The sequence below is a fragment of the Trachypithecus francoisi genome, unplaced genomic scaffold, assembly GCF_009764315.1.
Source record: "Trachypithecus francoisi isolate TF-2019V2 unplaced genomic scaffold, Tfra_2.0 Lachesis_group1, whole genome shotgun sequence".
Classification (NCBI taxonomy): domain Eukaryota; kingdom Metazoa; phylum Chordata; class Mammalia; order Primates; family Cercopithecidae; genus Trachypithecus; species Trachypithecus francoisi.
Window position 1 is genome coordinate 111,526,693 of NW_022681454.1, and position 25,058 is coordinate 111,551,750.

General features: G+C 36.6%; 1 protein-coding gene across 3 annotated transcripts in view; it reads right to left on the bottom strand.

Moving 5' to 3' along the window:
- Positions 1 to 25,058, bottom strand: part of LOC117085819 (bifunctional heparan sulfate N-deacetylase/N-sulfotransferase 4) — a 298,275-nt gene that overhangs the window by 14,731 nt on the left and 258,486 nt on the right. For all 3 annotated transcript variants that reach the window (XM_033215105.1, XM_033215104.1, XM_033215106.1), the window contains 3 exons: positions 10,128 to 10,224; positions 5,629 to 5,752; positions 3,548 to 3,722 (listed from right to left, as the gene is read on the bottom strand). In XM_033215105.1, coding sequence (XP_033070996.1) covers positions 3,548 to 3,722; positions 5,629 to 5,752; positions 10,128 to 10,224 — 396 coding nt within the window. The remainder of the gene's footprint in view (positions 1 to 3,547; positions 3,723 to 5,628; positions 5,753 to 10,127; positions 10,225 to 25,058) is intronic.

Genomic DNA, 25,058 nt, shown 5'->3' on the forward strand with positions numbered 1-25,058 from the left:
ATTAGGCCATCATTGCTGTAGGTGAATTTACATTTCTGTTGTCAGCTTTATCCCACCACTGTATGATGATTTCATATCCTCTTTTTTCTCCTCTTCTCAAACTGCTATGTCCTGAAACTATCATCGTATTTTCATCAGATTAACTCATTCCAGGCGACCATCACAGTCACTTCAATTTTTCTATCTCAGGCCTTTGGATTTACCAGTGTCTACATTCTTCCCCTCTTCTATCCCTTAAGTTTCAACCCAGGGATTCTTAAACCTAGGCCTGTTGATAGAATACAGTGTGTCTATGGACTTGGATCAGCAAAAGAAAAAAAAGAAAAACGACAAAAATACTCTTTGTGCAGGATGCGGTGGTTCACGCCTGTAATCCCAGCACTTTGGGAGGCCGAGGCGGGCGGATCACGAGGTCAGGAGATTGGGCAAAACACCGTGAAAACCCGTCTCTACTAAAAAAACAAAAAATTAGCCAGGCATGGTGGCAGGTGCCGTAGTCCCAGCTACTTGGGAGGCTGAGGCAGGAGAATGGCGTGAACCCGGAAGGGGGAGGTTGCAGTGAGCCAAGATCACGCCATTGCACTCGAGCCTGGGCGATAGAGCCAGACTCCATTAAAAAACAAAAACAAACAAACAAAAAGCTTTTTGTTTTCAGAAATTACTGAATGGACTGAATATAGACAACAGCCACAGTATTTATTGTACTGTGGTTGTGATTTTACCACCAATAAAAATCAGTTATTTTATATCCCATTACTGGTGTCTTAGATATATCAAAATGTTGCTTATGGTCACTACTATTTCAAAGTTATTATAGTACTAGACTCATCATTAGAACTTACCATATAATGATTTAATTAAAAAGTTTGTTACTGATTGAAAAAGTATTTCACATTAACATAGCAGTTTATTTTGTTTATATATTTAGTTTCATGCTTTTAAAATATATTTTTGAAACACTCGTAGGAACCATCAGACAGCTGGAAGAATCCCAACACAAGAAAAGTTAAGAACTCGGAATGGAGGCAGGGCTGCCACTGGTCTCATCATCTAAGCCATTTCCTGTAGCCATTCTTTCTCGTATCTTCACAGAGTTAGTTACCTATTTTCTCCTCTGGGCCTTTAACCTCTCTTTTTCTTTGAAAATGACTTATCAAATCACCACTACTACATACGATGTTTTCTCAATTCCACTTCTACTTGTATGTAATAAACCAGTGTCCTGTTTTACCCCTTCAAAATCACGTTTTTGGAGTCTTTTGCAAGTGCTGCCTCTATTTCTTCACCTCCAATTACTTCTTTCTTCACCAACATCCATCTAGCTTTGCTCTTTTTTACTCTTTTGGTAAGGGCGCCACTTCCCTCCACATCTTTCGCTTTGCCTAACGGTTTGATTTTTTAGCAGTTTTTGGAATTGTTGCCACCCCTCCATCTAGCAGTGCTCCCTTCCCTTCGATTCAGTGCCACTGCACTCCTGAATATTTTTTTCTTCTATTTTGGCTATATTTTCTTATCTTTCTTGGCGCCTCATCCTGCTCTGCACTTTTCATCTCTAAATTCTTTCCTTAGGGTGATTTCACCATTTACATGGCCATGGCTTCATACCTCTGCTTCACAAACATGTGTCTCTAACTCAGACCTCTTCCAGAGTGTCAGCTGACTTTACTGTTCTTTTGATAATGAAGGGTTTCATTCACCATGATCATAATCTACACTTTTTTAGTCCCCACCTCCCACCCCACCCCACCCCCTCCTGTATACTTCAACGATCCTTTTTTCATGGGAATGTGTGGCCATCATCTAGGTGCCCAGATTGGAAATTTGTTTCATCCGTGACCCTATGTTCTCACCAAATTCTCTTGATTTTAATGTTTATATATCTCTGAATACTTATTCTTCATTCAGCTTCTACTTACCATTTTTGTCTACACCACTTCCATATCTCAGTAGGTCTATTGCAATAGCCTCAAGTGTGATTTCTCCAAAGAGTCATTTGTCCTATTCCAGTTTCTTCAAATAGCAGATAATTCGATGTATTGTAAGAGAAAGTCTGGTAGTCACACACTGGCTACCGTTTATCAAAGGCTTTCAGTTGCTCAACAAATGGCAGCAGCCAAATGGTTCTAGCTCTAGTTTGCCTCTCAGCTTTGAGTCCTATAGGTCTCTACCTAGGATTTTCCCACAAGCCACATGAAATTCTTTTAGCTTCTTAAATGTGCCATGATTCTTTATATCCAATGTATTTAACATATACTATATCCTCTACTCCACCTTCCTTCTATTCTCACTCAGGCAATATGTACTTGTCCTTCAGTTTTAGGTCTTAAGTTTATTTTCTTACACCATGCTTTCAGAGCACCTCTACACACTTCTTCACAGTATTTAGATAATGTTTAATTACATATCATCAGGATTACTTAATATCTACACATTAGACAAACAACTTTTAATTACTATTTTGTTAATTAAAACCATAGTTAAATGTTACTGCAGAATATTCCATTTTAGTATGACACAAATCTATATCGATGGACACTTTCCTCTTGTTATAATTTTTGTAGATAGTGCTGCAATGTTCCTAAATATTTGTCCATCCTTTTGAAGTTTTCCTTATGATCTATTACAGAAGGGGGATCACATCACCGAAAGATCTTTATACCCTTTTTTGGAACTACTACCAAATGAATTTTCAGAAAATATCCCAAGTGTACCTTCTATTGGAACACTTGAGAACCTTTGTAATCACTTTCTTGCCAGCATAGAAAAACATCACAATTGTTGTCAAGATATTAAAAAAAGAATGGGCTGGACTTGGTAGCTCATGCCTGTAGTCCCAATATTTTGGGAGGCTGAGGTTGGTGGATTGCTTGAGCCCGGGAGTTCAAGACTAGCCTGGGCAACATGGTAAAACCCCATCTCTAAAAAAATACAAAACAAATAGGCAGGTGTAGTGGTGTGTGCCTGTAGTCTCAGTTACTTGGGAGGCTGAGGTAGGAGGATCACTTCAGTCCAGGAGGTAGAGGCTGCAGTGAGCTATGATCACGCCAATGCATGCCAGCCTGGGTAATAGAGTGAGACCTGGTCTCCAATTGGGTTGATTATTTTTCACATAAATTGTTGGACAGTTTTTTTTGTGTGTGTGTGATTGTTTAGCTGTGCCTTTTGTTCATTTTGCTCATTTTTCTACTGTGATATTTTATTTATTTATTAACTTGGAGGAAACTTTTACAAAATAAAGGCACTATGCCATTTACCATTTATTTGTTACTCCAGATACTGACTTAAATTTGTTAACTTTTGATAAATCAACATTCTACATGTTTATATAGCTTAAGAAATCTATTAATTCTTTGATGATGTGTGATTTTTAAATAATTATTTTATGCCTGAAAGTCCTTATTTTTCATATATTTTTTGGTGGGGGGTTGGGGTTCAGAAATTCTTATACTTGACTTTTCATATGTTTGGGTTCTATTCTGGTTATTTGTCACTGACTCCATTTAAGCTATAACAAAATGCTTTTAGCAGATTTTTTTACTGACCATACCTGGTACCAAGAGTATGCCCTGTCTGAGGGGTCAATAAGGATGGCGATGATCTTGGCTTTGGGGACAAGAGATGCAGCTCGTTTGGGAGCTTCCTCCGAATGAAAGTAATTAGCACTCTTTTCAAACAGAAAGTCACTTGTAGTATTGGATGGTGTAGGGAAAAAGTCCATATACCTGGAGGCAGAGAAAGACAACTAATTAATCTGAAAATAATTTTTCTTGCCATATTCTGTGTGAAATAATTGGAACATTTTAATATTCATTTATAGCTATTTCTGATTATTATGCAGTTACAGTTTAAATAATAAATATTATATACACATTGAATGTGAAGACAACCCAAAATATTCCTGTTCTAATGACCCATTTTTGGGATGGGAAGGAGTGAGGTGAAATAGGTAGGCCAATAAGGGTCAAAGGAAAAGTACTATACATTTGGGCTGATGTGCTGTGCTATAAAAAGCTAATCCAAGAAATACCATTTGCCCGTGGCAAACAGCAAATTACACTATACTGTTTAGTTGATATTAAAAAATAGTAAATTTATGTTTGCAAATTTGAATGCAGAAATTCTCCAGTGAGATTAAATTTCACAAGACAGAAAGATGTGTAAGTCTGAAGAGCTATAAAATACCAACCATTTTAGGGCATGGCGGTTCTCTTCCTTCTGAATTTCTTCATAATTTGTAGTATATGTAGCAATGTGAACACAGTATAGTCTATCTAGAGTAATTAAGGGGCTATTTCCTGCCAGTTGATCCTGTGGTGCCTCAGTAGGTTCCCTCCTCCATATGCTGTCAGAACGCTCCTCTGCGTGCGGATTATGGAATCAATATGTTCTGAGGTTAATTCAGTACAAGTCTTTAATTATGTGTGTAACCCTCCTTACAGCTCATCACTTCTCTCACCCTCAAATGTTCTAGAAATAAATAATGAGAGCAATTAAGAATTCATATAAGACACTTATTTCCCTCTTTGACATTTGTTATTATGTTTCCCAAATGCGGAGTGGTGAAGAGTCTCATCCATATTCCTGCTAAACAATTTGTGTTCCATTTGGGCTCACAGATCAGAGAAAATTGCCATTCTGCTTTTAATAACCTGCATGCAATTCCAAAGGTTATTTAGCCTTTTTAAAGTAAGGTAGGATATAATGTCCTAGATGCAGAGCTGACACATCTCTAACCACAATGGCAAACTTCACCTGCTCACCGGTATCGCACCTGCCCAACCCTGATCCTAGCTGTACCTTAAAAAAATGTGTCTTTCATTGCAAACAAGTTCATGCATGATGATGACACACAAACTTACATGCGGCAGATGTGTGCATTGAGGGGAATTTTCCTCAGGTGAGATTTGCTTTATTTACCTGTGAACTAGAAATTAAATTCAGGACCATGTTTTCTTGAAAAATTGGGATAGAGCTAGAAAAAATCACCAGAGTGAAAATCATTTCCAATATCAGGTTTATTCTATTTTAGTTTAGGGGAAATACTGTGATTTTGTTTTTTTCATAATTTACCACATGTTACTTAATATTTATTTTATGTATGTGTGTGACTAGAATTGATATGGTTTTGAAACTGTGCTGTTATTATTTGCATGACAAGTATCAGCCTATATTATAACAAAACTTATAGGTTTACGTGGTTAATGAAGATACATGTCACGAATTATAAAATAAAACAAACTACTGATTTATTTGTTGCCTCAAACATTGTTGTGAAAACAAATTATGAGTTCAGAAAAAAAATTAGGCACCGTTAAATAATGCTATGCTTAAAGAGAATTTTAAATACCCTTATGAATAATTCTGATGAAATATATCCCATAATGTTCTTTATTCAATCATATTAATTTAGCAGAAAAATATTATCATTATTGCACTGTCCAAATCACATTATAGGCAACACTGATTAAACATATCATCATTATAAATTAATTTCTAATTCACTGTGGTAGAATTGAGTATAACAAATTTATCCTGTAATTATGCAGATGCCACACATACATCTGTAATTGCTCTGCAGTGATTGAGCATGTGTTAATAATGGAATTTATTTTTCGTTACTTTTCTTACCAGTCTATTCCCTTGTGATAGTTGTTGCCATTAAAGAACTGAACTTCCTCAAATGTCTTTGGACTAGGGAGATTGCTGATGATTGAAGGATGCATTAGAAGAAATAAATAAAGTGCAGTTGTTCCTATTACAAAAAAAAAGAAGGTAAAAAGTTATATGGCAATAAGAGACAAAATATTATTTTAGCATATTTTTGCTCAAAAAGGAATATTAAAATAATCAACTATTTCCAGTGTCAAAATGATTTCCTTAAAATCTATTAGGTGCATTCCATGCAGTCACAATCTAAACGTTCTATTATTAGTCTGACATGATTCTGTTTATCAAAATGCCTGATTTAATATTAGCACATGGCCAAAGTGAAGCAGAATGATGATGCAGTAGTGTGGCACTGCGGAAGTCATGCAGCTCAACTTTCCTCCTGGAGTCAGGTGAGTGGCTGAAGCATGAAGGGCATGGATCCCTCTGTCTCCATCTTTATCATTAAGCACAGTACCTTAACTGGTGGGTCTTCAATTAGTATTGAAATTCAGATGAATGAAATCAAACTATTCAACAGAAGTTGACATGCTACTCTGTGTATGGTCCGGAAGTAACTCTTGATTAAGAAAACACATTTGCTACACTCAATGAACTTAAAGTCCATGTGTGGACTTGGACAAGTACACAAGTAATTGTGATGTAGTGTGACAGGTGCCATAATGAGAGAAGACCAGAGTATATTTCCAATATATGAGAAAATGGGTGATTTAGACTTGGGAAATCAGTGACAGCTTCTGGGAGAAAGTGTATTGTAATACTGTTCCTTAAAAACGTAAGTGTTACACAGTAAGGTTGAAAGAAGAAGGCAGGACTCTCAAAAGATGGCTGCTTCAATGACTTCTCTGGCAAAATATGACAATCAAGTCTGATAATTGGAGCACTAGATGGAACAGACTAGCTGATAGAAACCACCTGTGTGCACATTGCAGAAGTCTCAAATGTAATCTCTGAACCTTATTTCCCTCAGAGCCAGGCCAGAGACTGGCAGTTATAGCAGAAAGAACTCATGAAGTGACTAGGCCATCATAGCTCTCATAAATCAAGACTTTTCTTCTTGAAAAGGTAAACTGTTCTGTGATACATTGGAGTGAGCAGCATTTGTTAGATGTCCTAGCCCTTATGTTAGATGTTAGATATCTGCAGAGCTGCAGCAAGCTACATAGGTGGGCTGGCAGAACAACTATCATTGCAACTGGAATCTGGAAGTAGAGAAGGCCAGCAGATAATTGGCATTTTGTTCACATATACCTTAAGCTCATATGAGCAAAGGCTACTGCGTTTTGAGTATTAATGACATTGTCGCCCTTTTAGATCCTCACAGCTTTACATGGCCGCCAAGAAGTAATGAGTAGCTAAAAGAAAGAATGTAACAACAGATCCATGGGGCCCAACCACCTTGATGGAAGACATGTTAAAACACCTATAATGAATGACTCTATGAAATAAGATGGCAAAATTAATAAATGCCCTAGGGAGATGTAATTACCAATTTTAAAAGACTTTTAAGGAATAACAAGTATGAAATTGAATTATACAAACTCGATTAAAAGAATGAAGGAGACAGAACTGGTTAAGAACTAAAATAGAATCCTAAAGTTTAGACAGGAAAAATCTCTCAACCACACTGAAAAATATAGATTTAATAGTTATGAGGGACGAGGGGCATCCTCAAGAGCTCATCTGGTTTACTCCTAAATATAACAGGAGTTTAAAAAGGAGAAAATATGAGAAGAGCAAAACCAAAAAATGTTCTAGGGAAATGAATTAGCAATAGAGAAGAAGCTGGAAGGAAACATGAAATCCAGAAGTGTTCTTTTTAAGTACTTTTTAAGATAATACTTTCATGGGGGAGTGGAGAGAAAGAGATTTGAGACACACAAGACAAATGAGAAAACTGATAGTTTAATATTTTGAAGGTATTAAATGTAGATGAATGCAGGGCACATATAAAAAAATATTCTTTAGTTGTTGTTGATTATCTAAATATAGATACTTTATAGCCTCATTCGGTAGTAAGTAGAAGTGTTTGATTACCCTGATGGTCACAGAATTGTACCCAGATCTCCCCTGGCCTACAGAAAGTCAAAGCCTTTATGTTCTGAACTCTATACCTTCATGCCTCCAGGATGTTGAGGGACATCAAGAGGCATCTGATAGGGAGGAGAGAGAAAGCACTCTCAAATAGAAACAGAAAAAATGTGGCTTGATATTCATATAATCAGTCATAAAATCTGGGCCCACTACCTCAAAAAGTACATTTTCATCTATCCTTGACATTCATTTTCTATCAATTTCTTTTACCTCATTTCATTTTATATCAATTTCTTTAACATAAATATTTCACGGAAGAAGAGAAAAAAATCCTATACTAATAGAAACTATTCTATTTTGTGTACAATCAACTCCTCCTTATTTCTGATGTACCGAGATAAGCCAGACAAATCATGAGACATTAATATTGACAATGTGAAAATTGATCTTCTGAAAGATCTAAGGCCAATGAATTATGCTCTTATAATGTAACCCTATCAGAATCCTCTTCTGCATTGACAATACCAGAATTTGACTCGGAATGATGAAGGATGAATATCTGTTCAAAGGCTCACAAGGGACTATGATTTGAACTTTGAGTCCCTTAAGTCTAAAGTCTCTGAGTCTATGTCCATCATCTCTGCCTGTTTCTCTTCTCCCTTTCCTCATTCCCTGACCCAATTTCAGCCCACAGGAATCTATCTCTTCTAGGATTCAGCAATGGCAAAGTGAAATATCACGTCTTTCCATTCTCACCTCACAACAACTGAGTAAACAGCAATTTGGGAACCACTTTTGTACCTCATGCTTATTGTAAGAGATGCATGTGCCACGAAAGTCATCGAAAGACAACTGTGCATCTAAGGGCAGATTGGCAGCATTTAATTGTGAACCCTCCACTGCAGTGAATTTATAGTCTCTGACTGCACTGGGTGTTTTGCCAACTGAAGCAGTAAGAACAACAAACTATCACTTCAGACTTCTACAATTGGATTTTAAGAATTACTACAACCATTTTTATATTAGAATAATATTTTCATAGCCTATGAAATATTATTACCATCTGATTCCTTTGTTTTAACATCTTATTTGTTTGTTTGTCTTAGGAAAGCCAAAACCAGCTAAAAGCTTTATCATTTCCATACTGGTAAGTCAAATATGAAAATCTAAAGGTATAGTTTAATGTCTTTATGAATGCAAACAACAAGAAGGAAAAATAGACTTATAGTTACTAAGCTGTAATTTTCTCACAGAACTAAAACATAATAACATCAAGGACGAATGATAGGGGGTATGTCTTTCTATTAGATTTTTAACACAATTTTACAACACAGGGTTGTTTTCTATCTTTAGTAGTCACTCCAGAGTTAGCAATGCTGTAAGGGAGTTGGTAGAAAATTAATGTACATTTTAAGCAACAACAAAAGTGATCTATCTGAAAATATGTGTTGCTCTTTCTCCTCCCTGCACATGTTAACTTTCTGTTGTAATATAATTTATATTCCTAGAAGAAGAAAAGATTTCAACAACCGATATTTAATAGTCTGGAAATTTTGCCCACAACTTTTAAAATGATCTACTTACTTGTATTACAAATATCTTCATCTGGGCCAGGCTTATTTATTGAGACTGTTTGTTTTCTGTTATGGTTTGTGCACTCACTGATGAAAATGCTTCTTCTAGTCAAAGTAGTGAATTCAAAATACAGCAACTCAATAAAAACTTTAATTAATCAGGACATGAGCAAAGTGTATAAAACTGTCACATACTGAAGAAAGTATAAAATATTCTAATTGAAAGTGTCATCTCATTGGTGAAATACTTTCACTCTCTTTTACTATATTCTTATGCAGTTGTCCTTCAGTGCATGAGAAAATACCAAGGAAAAAATACCTGATGAACTTCAAGTGTTTCAGAAAGTAAGTCCATACCATGCTAATACCTAGTGATTAATTTTTTTAAAAAATCACACATGTAAAATATTTGAAAGTAATCATGGCAGTAGCTGTGAACAAAAATCAGTTCAAAGGCTGTTGTACCAGGTAAAATAGTTTGAATCAAGCTAAAACATATTTTTATAAATTGCTATAGAAATTAATTAAAGCCAGAAAAGTAAAAATTAAAGATGAGGTACAACAACTGTGACACATAAGTTCAAAGTTTTCCAAATTTGACATGCATATTAAACAGTTTTAAAATTCATAAAGAATTTAGTGTTTAAGGCTAATTAGCGGGCAACATTAAGATCCTCTTGAGGTTCACGGTATAAATGCGATTCATGGAGATGAAAAGCAGTTTGAATAGTAAACTTGCTTGGATAGCTAAATATTTCACAAAGAAAAATCTAGTCTGATAACTCCATATAACAATATATCTCATAAAATAGTTTTAAAAAGGATATAAGTAGCACAACTGGCTATTTTTACCTGTTTTTTGTGGACCAATTACTAGAAATTTTGGTAAGTGGTCACAAGTTTTCTCTCTGGACCAGATGTCTTTGTGTCGTTTATCATCACATGGATTCTGCAAGAAGGAAGAATAAGTGACCTTACAGTGTAATGACTGTCTGGCTCTGTTCTCTAAAAATTGTTCAAAAGATGGAATCGAATTCTTGCCTAATACCTTAGAGCTTGGAGTTAGACCTCACTCTGGTTCTCTGATTTCCAAATCTTTTAAAAATAAAGTTATTGGCACCTTCCTTATCTCAAGGCTGGAACCCGACCTCAAGTCGCTCCTGGTGTTATCATCTTTCAGTGTTTGGCAAGGCTCTAATCCCTGTGCTACTACTCTATTTGTTGGTTTATGTTTTATGTCCATATATCAGAGGACTTGACTTTACCTGGTTTCATCATAGTTACTCATATTATTGTGTTCTCCCTAATCATTCCTGTTTTTTCTTCCTAGAGGCTGAAATGTTATCCTTGAATTCCAGACTTGGCCAACTTTTCCTTCTCATTTCATGTTTTGATTCAGATACTCCCATAGTTTGGTCACATCTTCTAAGCTGATAGCTTCTAGATCAGTATCCAGCCTCTACCTCCCTCCTGAGCTCTGAACTTAAGTTTTTATATTGCAAATGTATGATTTTTGTATAGATATGGTGAGGAAATTTCATACTCAACATACTCAATGTATCCACTAGTCTAATATTATGCCCATCTAACCTACAATTCCAGTACCAGTTTTTATTTCATTCTATCCGGCTGACTCTAATTTATTATCAAAATAATTACACTTTTGAGAATTAAAAGGGCTTTTAAAATTAAAAAGATAAAATTTTTGAAATATTTATTGACTGCCATATTGGTTTTATTATATTGGTGACCTAAACGATAATAATATTCAAGATGATTGTCACAAGTAAAAGTATTTTTTAAAAACATATACCTTGGAAATTAAAACATTCTATTTTTATATTTATTATCCCAATATTAACAATGAAACAAGAAAGAAAGCATTTATAGTTCATATTTCTGCATATTTCTGTACTTTAGTCAGTTTCTTTTTCACTTAATTTTTAATTTTGTGGCTACATAGTGGATATATATATATACATATATATGAAATACATGAGATATTTTGATACATGCATACAATACATAATAATCACATCAGGGTAAATAGGGTATCCATTACCTCAAGCATTTATCATTTCTTGTATTACAAATGTTCTAATTTTATGCTTTTGGTTATTTTAAATGTAAAATAAATTATTGTTGACTAGTCACCTTATTGTGCTATTAAATACTAGATTTTATTCATTCTATCTAATTATATTTTTGCATCTATTGACAATCCCCATTCCCACCACCTCCACTTTCCTTTCCAGTCCCTGGTAACCATCACTGTACACGTGATCTCCATGAGTTCAATTGTTTTAATTTTTAGCTCTCACAAAAGCATGAGAACATGTGAAGGTTGCCTTTTTGTGCCTGGGTTATTTCACTTAATGTAATATCCTCAGGTTTCATCCAGTGTTGAAAATGACAGAATCTCATTCTTTTTCATGGCTGAATGGTACTCCATTGTGTAAAAGTACCACATTCATTTCTCTGTTGATGGATACTTAAGTTGCTTCCAAATCTTGGCTATTGTGAATTGTGAATAGTGCTGAAATAAACATGGGAGTGCAGATATCTCTTCAATATACTGATTTCCTTTCTTTTTCCTTTTCTTCTTCTTCTTCTTCTTTTTTTTTTTTTTGATGCAAAGTTTTGCTCTTGTTGCCAAGGCTGGAGTGCAATGGTGAAATCTCAGCTCACTGCAACCTTTGCCTCCCAGGTTTAAGCAATTCTCCTGCCTCAGCCTCCTGAGTAGCTGGGACCACAGGCATGTGTCACCATGCCTGGCTAATTTTTTGTATTTTTAGTAAACACGGGGTTTCACTGTGTTAGCCAGGATGGTCTCGATCTCCTAACCTTGTGATCCACCCATCTCAGCCTCCCAAAGTGCTGGGATTACAGGCATGAGCCACCATGCCCAACCAATTTCCTTTCCTTTAACAATATTTTTACTGACCGTGCTGTTAGATTGCTGAATCACATGGTAGTTCTATTTTTAGTTTTGTGCGGAACCTCCATAGAGGCTGTACTAATTTACTTTAGTTCTCTTGTACTAATTTACTAACTGATGTACTAATTTACATCTGTTCTCCATAGTGGTTGTACTAATTTACATTCCCACCAACAGTTTCCAAGTGTTCCCTTTTCTCTACCTCTTAACCAGCATTTGTTATTACTTGTCTTTTGGATAAGATATGTTTTAACCTGGGTGAGATGATATCTCATTGTAGTTTTGATTTGCATTTCTCTGATGATCAATGATGTTGAAAACCTTTTCATATACTAATTTGCCATTTGTATGTCTTCTTTTGAGAAATGTCTATTCAGATCCTTTGCCCATTTTTAAATCAGATTATTATATATATATATATATTTTTTTTTTTTTTTTTTTTTTTTTCCTGTAGAGTTGTTTGAGTCCCTTATATATTCTGGTTAAAAATCCGTTGTCAGATGGGTCATTGCAAATATTTTACCATAATCTTTGGGTTGTCTCTAAACTTTATTGTTTCCTTTGCTGTGCAGCCTTTCAATTTGATGTGATCCCATTTGCCCATTTTTGCTTTGGCATGGACTTGTGGGATATTGCTTAAGAAATCTTTGCCCAGACCAATGTCTTGGAGAGTTTCCCTAATGTTTTGTATTAGTAGTTTTATAGTTTGAGGTCTTAGTTGTAAGTCTTTAATCTATTCTAATTTTATTTTGTGTATGGCAAGAGATAGGGGTCTAGTTTCATTCTTCTCCATACGGCTATCCAGTTTCTCCAGTACTGGTTATTGAAGAATCTATCTTTTCCCCAGTGTAAGTTCTTGGCATCTTTGGTGAAAATGAGCTCACTGTAGAAGTATGGGTTTATTTCTGGATTCTCTATTCTACTTCATTGGTCTATGTGTCTATTTGCATGCCAGTACCATGCATTTTGGTTCCTACAGCTCTGTAGTATAATTTGAAGTCAAGTAATGTGATTCTTCCTATTTTGTACTTTTTTGCTTAGGATGGCTTTGGCTATTCTGGGTCCATTGTGGTTCCATGTTAATTTTAGGATTATTTTTTGTATTTCTGTGAAGAGTGCCATTGGTGGTATTGATCAACTCTTTAGATACATCTTTCTTTAATACTGTGTTGCCAAAGTTCTTCTGAAGAATGATTGTTTTCAATATATTATTATGTTTTGCTTTTCTATAAAATTGTCTGCAATCCTTCTCAAAGCTGCATTTCATAGTTAATAAATGTGAAAATGCTGACACTCAGATCACTCTTCTCTGTAAGCCACTGTATTTCTAACTGGAGAGAGAATAGAAATAAGCTCCTTCCCTTCCCTTCCCTTCTTTTTTTTTTTTTTTTTTGTTTTTGATGCAGTCTTGCTCTGTCACCCAGGCTGGAGTGCAGTGGTGCCATCTTGACTCACTGCAACCTTCTCTTCTCAGGTTCAAGCGATTCTTGTGCCTCACCCTCCGGAGTATCTGAGACTACAGGCATGCACCACCATGCCTGGCTAATTTTTTATTTTTTTATTAGAGATGGGGTTTTCCTATGTTGCTGAGGCTGGTCTGGAACTTCTGGCCTCAAGTGATTCTCTGGCCTTGGCCTCACAAAGTGCCGGGATGAGCATGAGCCACTGTGCCTGGACGATAAGCTAATTTTCAATTCTAATTTTTTAAATATTAAAATGTCTAAATATTAGAGACCAGATATTTTCACAATTATTTTCTGTTAAGAGTGTTTTTCTTTGACAAATACTTTTAAATATAACACTTGTCAAGTGAGTTTTCTCTAATTATGATTCTTTTAACCATTTTGTCAAATATAGGTGCTGCAAAATCATAGACTTCTCAATATCATTTTATTCTAGCACAGAATATAATTTTATCCAATTAAAATAGGAGATCTATTAAGAAATGCTTAGGCCGATTCTTCCCAGTGTCACTATGTAGACTAAAGGGACTGGTATCACCCTGGCATTCTGTAGAACCTAACACTCGCCCACTACATTGGTGACATGGTATTTGGACCTGACAAATAAGTGGCAATTACTCTGGCTGCCTTGATAAAACACATGCACCTCAGAGGATGGAAGACAAACATACAAAGTTTTAGGAGCCTGCCACCTTTCAAGCTTTCAGGGGTCCGGACATCTTGAGCACACTGGGACATCCTGTTCATAGCAAAGTGTAAGTTGTACATTGCAACTCCTACTGCTAGGAGGTAGCACAGTGCTAGGAAATATTTTTCCGTGCATTTATTGAGTGATACAGATAGCTTCAAGTTTGGGATGGGGCCTAGAGCAAGAAAGGGGTATGCAGTAGGTAAGGCTGAAGTACAAGCCACCCTCACACTTGGGCTTTATATGCCAGAAGATTCATGATACTGTGGCATCAATGATATAAATGGATGCCATGTGGAATATCTGGCAAGTACTTGAAAAGAATCACAATGTACACTTCTAAGGTTCTGTAGCAAAGCATACTATCCTAATCATATTTTGCAAACTACAACTCTTGTATACTGCTGTATACAAGAAGAGAGTGCTGTGGAAGAGAGTGTTTGTCATGAGTCATTAATGTGATCAAGTGGCCATAACTACCCACCATGAACTGAATAGTGATAGACCCATCAAATAATAAGTTCAGGTATGTCCAGCAACAATTCATTTGAAGATGGGAAAGGCTGATCCAGGGGCCACTTACAAATCAGTGGCCCATGACTATGTCACCTGTCACTGTTGCACTGATGCTTCTCCATCAGCTCATTTTTACTTTCATGAAGGGTTCCTATAACCTGCTGATAAAGAGGAGAAACCCAGGCTTGGTTTGCAGTATGTTGGTACTTCTATGTTAGTAGAAGACAAAAATGGACTTTGGTGGCGCTACAGTTCCATTCAGAGGGGTTTCTAAAAATCACTAGGTAATGGAACTCTCAGTTGTCAGAGTTGTGGGCAGTGTACCTAGTCATCTGCTTTTTTTGTTGATAGACTCATAGCCAAAGGTAAGGATATGACAAACTAATGGACAGAGATGAATAAATGGCATAGAATGGACAGGCCAGACAACTTGAAGGAACAAGCTAGGAAAATTAAGATAGGAAGTTCTAAGAAAGAGGCATGTGGATGGACCTATGATAGTGTTCAAAATGTGTGATAATCTTTGCATTATACATTAATGTACACCAGAGAGCATTTTATGTAGAAGAGGCATTGACAACCAAGAGAGCAGTATGATTCAGCCAGGTTACAGCATTCCTACATGTTGCCTAACCTCTGTTGTCAGCTAACCCAGAGCTAATGCAAATGGCTCATGAATAGAATAACCATGGCAGCACAGGTGAAGGCCATGCATGGACCTCTTTCCCCTGTGTCTGTTGTAGTTACAGCCACTGCTGAATATCTGAGCTGACAGTAACAGCAAATACTTTCATATCTCAGAAATAGCATTATCCTGCCAATTAGTGAAACATTGATTATATTGGATGCTTTGATAATGAAAAGGGCATGATTCACCTACATCATGCTTGTTGGTACTTCCATATCCAGTTATAACTGTAAATGGGAAAGTACGGCAATCACTGTTTGATAAGTGCCACATGGGGGTGCCAGAACAGACTACCACAGTGTACTCCTTAAGTTATCTTTATCTATATGCAGCCTTTCTCCTAAAGAAATCAGGTTTGGCATGTATACCAAATCTTCACTCGCCTTCTCTGCCCACATAGCCCTGGCTATCACCACTATGCAAGGGCTCACAGAGTATATGACTCATTGACACGTTATCTCACGTAATATGGCTTGAGATAAGGGGAACTTCTTTCTGGTAAAGGAAGCATGGCAGTAGGCATGTGGTCCTGAAAGTCACTAGTCCCATCAATATACCCCACTTTCTACAAGTTGGTGGCCTTTGAGGCACCAGCTTGAAGATACAGTGTACTCCTTAAATCATAAACTATTAGTTGGCACAGTGTCCAACAAATAGTTTAAGGAATACGGAATACATTATATTACCAACAGGTGCCTCTGCTGTACCCTTTGGCCAAAGAGTTGTGTATGTGAGTCCAGGAATTGATGTAGGAATGGAACCCCTCACCGCTATTTCCAATGACATACTTGGAGAATTTGTGCTTTTGTTTCTCATAACTTTAAGGTTGGTGGATATAGGAATTCTAGCTTCCATAGCAGGGAAGATTCCACCAGAAGACATGAGAAGAGGCTCACCAAACACAAGGTAAAATGCCTACCTTGTCACTTTGGTAGTGACAATCCCAGTGGATTGGCAGACATGGAAATGAGTTACCATCCTGGTAGGGATAACTGACCCACATAATCATGAGGAATTAGAATAGTTACTATATAGTGAGAACAGGGAGAAATATCTTCGACATTCAAATAATTCACTAAGTTGCTTGTTGGTACTTCCATATCCAGTTATAACTGTAAATGGGAAAGTACGGCAATCACTGTTTGATAAGTGCCACATGGGGGTGCCAGAACAGACTACCACAGTGTACTCCTTAAGTTATCTTTATCTATATGCAGCCTTTCTCCTAAAGAAATCAGGTTTGGCATGTATACCAAATCTTCACTCGCCTTCTCTGCCCACATAGCCCTGGCTATCACCACTATGCAAGGGCTCACAGAGTATATGACTCATTGACACGTTATCTCACGTAATATGGCTTGAGATAAGGGGAACTTCTTTCTGGTAAAGGAAGCATGGCAGTAGGCATGTGGTCCTGAAAGTCACTAGTCCCATCAATATACCCCACTTTCTACAAGTTGGTGGCCTTTGAGGCACCAGCTTGAAGATACAGTGTACTCCTTAAATCATAAACTATTAGTTGGCACAGTGTCCAACAAATAGTTTAAGGAATACGGAATACATTATATTACCAACAGGTGCCTCTGCTGTACCCTTTGGCCAAAGAGTTGTGTATGTGAGTCCAGGAATTGATGTAGGAATGGAACCCCTCACCGCTATTTCCAATGACATACTTGGAGAATTTGTGCTTTTGTTTCTCATAACTTTAAGGTTGGTGGATATAGGAATTCTAGCTTCCATAGCAGGGAAGATTCCACCAGAAGACATGAGAAGAGGCTCACCAAACACAAGGTAAAATGCCTACCTTGTCACTTTGGTAGTGACAATCCCAGTGGATTGGCAGACATGGAAATGAGTTACCATCCTGGTAGGGATAACTGACCCACATAATCATGAGGAATTAGAATAGTTACTATATAGTGAGAACAGGGAGAAATATCTTCGACATTCAAATAATTCACTAAGTTGCTTGTTGGTACTTCCATATCCAGTTATAACTGTAAATGGGAAAGTACGGCAATCACTGTCTGATAAGTGCCACATGGGGGTGCCAGAACAGACTACCACAGTGTACTCCTTAAGTTATCTTTATCTAAATACAGCCTTTCTCCTAAAGAAATTTACAAGAGGAGAGTTAGTGAGACATACTACCACTGCTGCTACTTCCTCCAGTCCTAAGACTATCTGACCCACCCAGTATTTCTTCTAGACTAGCAGAAATGCTAGCCAAAGGTGGGGAAATACAGAATAGGAGACAAAATGGGAGGAAATAATCACTGATTTCACCTTTGGGACCAAAAGCAGCAACTGTGTTATAGTTTCCCACAATAATTCTCCTCTTATAAATTTCCCCAGGCATGAAGTTTATAGACTCATGAGAAAAAATGTGTCTGGATGGAGTGACCATAACAAATGAAACCGTGCATGTAGAATAGAGTGTGTGATGCTCTTTTCTCTGAAAGCATCCTCTTTTCAAACTAGTGCAAACTCTCCACTCCTTCTCTGAACTTTGCCAGCTGCTATTGCCCCCAGCTGGGGGATTAAGAATTCTCCCTGGCTAATAGAAGCCACCTGACTGCAAATCAAACTCTGCATCCCCTCTCACTCTCAGGGGATGGCCTACCTCCAGTGGATGCAGGGGTACGGAAGACTGACCTGCTTGCCTCAAGGTGAGACAATTTGCCTGTGACTAGTTTGCTCCCTGCAGATCAGGTAAGGCTAGGCTTTACCAGAGATGACATCCTTGCTCAGCTCTTTTTCCTTCTTTTCACTTCCACATTTCCCCTTGTAGGTTTTTCCTGAAAGCATTTCTTAAATCATTTGCAATGGAATCTCTATCTCACACTCTGCTTCTAGAGAACACTACTTATGACAATGGCTATTCATATTCATACTCTATAAAATTAAAAGATACTCTTGACTCAAATCCATTTCTATCCCTGCTCTCATTGGAACAAGGCTGAAGTACAATATAAAAGGATCAGTAATGTATAATGACAACCATATTATGTTAGAATTTACCTTGGAAAAAATTAGGTTACAGATCCTGGATTTTTCTACAAATTCATCTATGGAAACTGTGATAAAAGGAATTAATTACAAGCCAGTAAACTTGACATTCCCTATTTAATTTACATAACTGAAATTTTGTTTTAACTGGTATCTCCATTTTCTGCCATCTTTTTATTCAGTGTTCCATCTCATACACTCCATATGGTGTAGTTTTAGTGCAACTGACCATATTTTTCACCATGGAACAGAAGGTTGAACTATCTGTTCTTCATTTCTTCAGTCGACAATGAAACATCCCCTATTTAGCTTATTATACAGATTCCCAGTTAGAGAGTATATGTCACACTCTTTCTTCAATGTAGCTTTCTTCATATTAATTTCAGTCCAATGGAAAGTGAGCCAAAATGATATGAAGTACCCTCAAAGATAAAGCCACACTCCCTGGATTTCTCCCTTCCAACTTACCACCAGCTGTAAAATGGCTAGATTGTAGCATGTAACTTGGCCTCAAGTGGAAGCCATATATTGAAGAGCCTATCAGTCTGAGGCCCTGGGTGATCACGTGGAGTGGAACTGTCTGCAGCTCCTAGACCACCTGCTTACTTCTGGACGGTTACATGAGTGAGAAATACATTTTCATCTTATTTAGCCAATGTATTTTGAATGGCATAATTGCAGCAACATCACCTATACTCTAGCTCATTGTGTTTCAAAGTACTTGTCTATGAGAAGATAAGGAGCTTGTGCAAGAATGTGAATCAATGCACTGCTTGTTTCTAAAAGTACATTCTGTTACAAGATAAAAACAAAATTTCAAGGAAAGCAACTGGTGTGCTTAGTGATATAGTTGATTTCTACTCTGGCTCCAGCTTCTTGTCTCATGGTGAATCAGCAACAACATAATTCAAACAGGCTATTCATGGACCACATTTTGAGTAGCACTGTTCTGGGTTAATAATTGCCAACATCAACTTAATGCTTCAGTTATACTGTATTCACTGCTGTTGAAATTCTCATGTTTGTACCCTAATCAATGAATTATTTCTCCATGTGATGCTCATATTTTTCCCCAAAACTTTGCCTACATTTCTAGCTTAAGCTAATATCTACCATAAACCTTCCCTATTTATTTTAGAGGGTTAGCATAGTGCAGTCATTAAGAGCTTGAGCTCATGAGGGAGACTGCCTGTGCATTAAGCAATTTTCCTAAATTCTCTGGATCTCAGTTCCTTATTTATAATATAATGATTGATAATATTTATCTCATGTGGTTGTTGACAACATTATATGTTATTTAAAATGGTTAAATAATGCTTTATATAAGAGTAATTATTATCTGATTCCACATTTGCCCTTCTTTACTTTTTGTCCGAATTATTTAGGCAAGATTAGTTAGGCAATTGGAGCAAGAGAAAGAGTAAATCTCACTGATGGATTGCTTTGCTAGAGGTGTTCATCTTGAGAGCAGACTTCTTGGTCCATTATCAGAATGTACCAGCACTATGTGTGGCTGTCTGTCCACAGGATAAGTTTGACCTGACACAGTCAGATCACTAGACTTCTGGCATCTGTGAGTTACTTTGTAGAGAAATAGCTTGGAGTATCCTTAGCCGACTTGAGGATATAGGTTGCCCTACTAGATGACCCGAAGACCATTATATAATTCTAATTTAACACATTTCTGTGTATACTTGCTGCCTGGTTCCTGCAACTCATAAAGCCAATAGTTTCAGTACCGCTTACCATTCAGATCTCAACACAAATATCAACTCATGAAAGTGGCCTTCCCTGATGATGCTAGTCAAAGCTTCTTCTCACTCTTGTCTCTTTCTGAGTTTCCTGTCATATTTTCTTTGTTACCTGTCAGTAGCTAAAATTATTTTCTTTGTGTATATGTTTGTAATAATTATATATATATAAGTATAGTTATAGTTTATAATAATTCTATCTCAACTAGAATGTAAGTTCTCTGAAGGTGAGGCCCCTGTCTTCTTTGTTGCTACAACCCAATACTTAAGAAATGCTGAATGAATGTTTGTAGAATGACTGACTTAGGACAGGCACAGTAAACATTTAGCAATCGGCATAGACTAATTTTGATATATGTTTGAAAACAAACATAATGTTAACTGTATAGACATTTAACAAACCATACATAATCCCCAGTACTTTCTTTCATGGCAGTCCCAGAAGCTAGTTAGTGAGTACACCATCACTTTAGAATTTAAACATTATTTCTCTCATATTGTTATATAACTACTTGATTTATAAAGAACTTCATTTCTGAACTGCATTTTTAGATACAAAGCAATAGGAAGGCGGTTCTCAACCTATACTTCCTGAATTTCCCCACATACAACCCAGCAGAGCAAATCTCAGAGTAGGTGTTCACTTTATTTGCTCAAATGAAGATTTCTTTATGCTTAGCAAAGGTAGAAGAGCGGACTAATGGATTATTCAGTGCCACTGTTGAAAGTCAAAGTCTTATTTGTGAGATCTTTCTCGGTTCTATATGTTCAACTCGGCCACTTATCTTCTTTATTGCAGTGCACATGTCTTTGCCATTCTGATTTCTGCTTGCAAAACAGGTGAAATAAAATGTTCACAGAAATAAGCAGATTTAATGTAAGACTTGAAAAGAGTTGTTGTCTCCAACACACAGAGAGAATCTGGATAAGCACGTTTCTGGGGGGAAGAGGATGACACTAGTTAATATCTATTTATACTTTCCCAGAAAGTTGGGATGCTAAGCTGTTACAATACATGCTGTTCCAAATATTTTTATTACTAACAACTTAATTTACATTACTTCAGGTTTTCCTATCGGTGTGTTCCTCAATCTAGGCAGATTGTCTTTCTTTGCAACTACACTCTTTCTATATTATGCTGTTTTAGGGATTTCCAGATGCCCATTTCTGTTTTCACCTCTTTTCCTGGCATATTTTTCCTTTTGTCTGTTAATCAAAATTTTATTAACGGATGTTTGTATTTTCTATTTTCTGGAAATGTTTGTTCAGACTTTTCCTAGTATGACTTTTCTTATACTGTATGAAAATCTGAATACCAGCAAACATAATGTCTAACTTTTATTGATTACCTTCTATATTCCAGGCATTTGATTGACGTAGATTATTTCTAATCTTCAAAGCAACCTGGCAAGACAGATTTTATTATCCCTTCTTGATAGCTGAGAAAGCTGAGATGCAAGGTGTTTTATTTAGACCCTGCTGAAGGTCACACAGCAAGGTAGTTTCAGATTTAGAATCCAAATCTGGCATTGTCTCTGCAATTAAATTATGTGTGTGTATGCACGCACACATGTGCATGTGAAGTTTTTGACAATGATTATGAAGGGTAAAGGATCTTCTCCCAAAAAAGCTAAGCATTTAATTGCACTTTCTTACTTTGCTCTATTTCTATTGTTTTAAGTCAGAAAATTAGAAAGCAATTATTTCCCTTTTCATTCTGCAATCTGATTGTTCCCTGTATAACTGAAACTGCAATAGATATTTACTGGTTTAAGTATCTAACACTGTAGATATATTTAAACTTCAAAAAAGAAATTCAGTTAAAATTGCTTTAAGCAGTCTATGGTTACAGTGCCAGTCCAGTGAAAATGCATGTAACTCAGCTGTCACACAGGTACAGGCGATGCACGTGGTTTTCGTATGTAGAATATATAAGGCAAATTTACATTTAAGTAAACATAAACAAGCAGGCAGAAGATTTCCTGAAGCAATGAAAAAGACTTAGAAAGGGCAGTAAAATCTGATGAAATTATGTTCCTTACCAGGGCAGAAGCACCCTTGGATATTTCCCTCCAAATAAGTAAAAACTGCAAATTTGCAATCAAGCTAAGAAGAAACATGGATTGAAAGAATGTCATACCATTTACCTTATTATAATTCCATATTTTTATAGAATACATTAAAATAACTTTTGTTCTTATATCTAGTTACTCAAAGTCTACATTGTCTTTTTGCTACTAAAAATTTGCTTTGCTCACTATCCTCCACATCCTTCACTGACAAGGACATCATGGAATTATCAATTCAAGATTGATTATCCCATCCAGGTCATGTGCCTATTCTAGAGAACTAGGACATTTCTAGACCTTAATATATGAAACTTTAAAAATGCCCAGTGCTCATGATAGAAGGATTATTTTACTAATTACAAACATTTCAGATGCCATTGGTTTGCTTTTCATTTCCCTTTTGCTATTCCCGACTGTTTAAAGAAGAATGCTATAAAAGGCATCTTTTAAAACCTGTTTTTCCTTTCCAATTGGGCTGTGTTGTTTCTAAATTTTTTCTGGTTATTGAGTCTTGCCCTGTGTATGTCTGTAAAATGCCTTTTCCAAGTTGTATTGTACAGGGTGGTGACTTTCAACTTTTGTCTTTCAATATCATTTAAGCCTAACATAATCCATGTACACTGATGAGGAAGTTTAATAGATTAAGGGTGCTTATTCTCAGTGCTCCAATCAACAAATCTTCATGGAAAAACTGAGAGACATCTTTATGAAGGCTTGAACTCTCCTTGTTCTCCATGTAAAATCCATGCAGTCCCTCACTTCTTGGGAAAGCATTCCTCGTGTGAGTACACTAATCCATAATAAACACACTCGTTACAGAACTCCTGTAGCACTTCATAGACTGATTTCTCAAACTTTTCTACCAAGTACCCTGAGTTACAGAGGTTTATAATGCCAACCTCTGGGGTAGGATTGGATGGAAAGGAGACTGTGGTTCTGTGTCTGTCTAGAGTGACAGCTTCAAGAGTGCTGCTTTAGACACAAAGTGTTTCCAATTTATCCTAAATGTCTATCTATTCTTCACCATATTATACTCATGTTTATTTAAGTAAGTTAATACTACTGGTATTTTTCCATGAAGTAGTCTCATAGTAAAATTGACCCCAAGGGAAGGTGGCATGTTTACTTTCTGTAGTTCTATCTTTTTTTCTTTTTCTTTTCCTTTTGAGAAGGAGTCTCACTCCATCACCCAGGCTGGAGTGCAGTGGCGCGATCTCGGCTCACTGCAACCTCCACCTCCCGGATTCAAGTGATTCTCCTGCCTCAACCTCCCAAGTAGCTGGGACCGCAGGCACATGCCACCAGGCCTGGCTAATTTTTGTAGTTTTAGTAGACACAGAATTTGACCATATTGGCCAGGCTAGTCTCGAACTCCTGACTTTGTGATCTGCCTGCCTCGGTCTCCCAAAGTGCTGGGATTACAGGAGTGAGCCGCTGCACTCAGCCAGCTCTATCTTTAAACTAATGACTGTGTACTTTTGAACGTAGTCCCTTACGTTATTATTTGTGTTTTAATGAATATCCTGGCAGGGAAAAGAAAGCCAACTCAATAAAATGAACTATATTTTTAAACACTTATGAATCAGTTGTTCTAATATAGTACTATTCACTCATATATGACATTGAACTTATCAAATGTTTCTGTAAGGCACAAACAAAAAATTCAATTTCCTTTTTCATTATTATACTTGGATTAAATGCTCAAATATATTTTATGATGATTTTAATTTAGAAAGTATTGTCACTTTATTATATTTTTAAGGGAGCTATCTGCAAGTAATTTTTTTATGCCTGAACCTTAATAAGTGGTTTGTGTGGGGAATTTGATACTTGACAAGAACATGTTTCCAATTGATTACCAGGGAAAACAATCCAAGACTTAAGTCATCATTTTTGGATGTCAGAATGTCTGAAAGCCTCATACAATCAAAATGTGGCTTCAGTATAAATTAAAGAATCAAAATCATGATAAATTATTGCCATCTTTGGTGGAGGAGATATTCCTGAAAGGTATAGAACTTACTATTGCTAAGTTAGGAAGAAAAAGATAACATGGCAAAATATAAATTTAAATTTTGATTAGAAAAAATATTTAAGATAATAATGAAATCTGTCCTCTCTCATCTGTGAAGTGATAAAAACTATACTGACTTAATTTCATTGAAAAGACTAAAAGATGAATGAATTAAAGTGAAAAGTGCTATTACAGAACTCCTATTCCTCAGCAATGGGGGTAATTAGTCTCAGGTCACTCTTTCGTTATTCTCAGTCTCACTCACTCCTACTTCGAAGGTCTTGCTTTTCACAATCATGAAGCTCTTCTGGGCTTCCCTTTCTCATAGGTAGATTATTGTCCTATCTTCAGCACCTCCCTATTCTTCCCTGTCCTGAGAAATGGCTTCTGGGGTAATCTTCATTGACTAACATTTTTTTAAGTCACTTCACTCTCAACTTCAGAGCCTAGAGCTTGTTGTACCTAATTGCCTACCAAATTCAAATTACACTGGCAGCATTCAAAGCTTCCCCCACTGACTTGTACCTGCTTCTATAGGTTACTTGCCATTGCATCACTACTTACTATCTGAGAAACAGATGTGCCACTTTTATTGTTCTTTGTACACACAGCCCTCTGTTTTTGGTTATTCTTTAATGATATTTTGA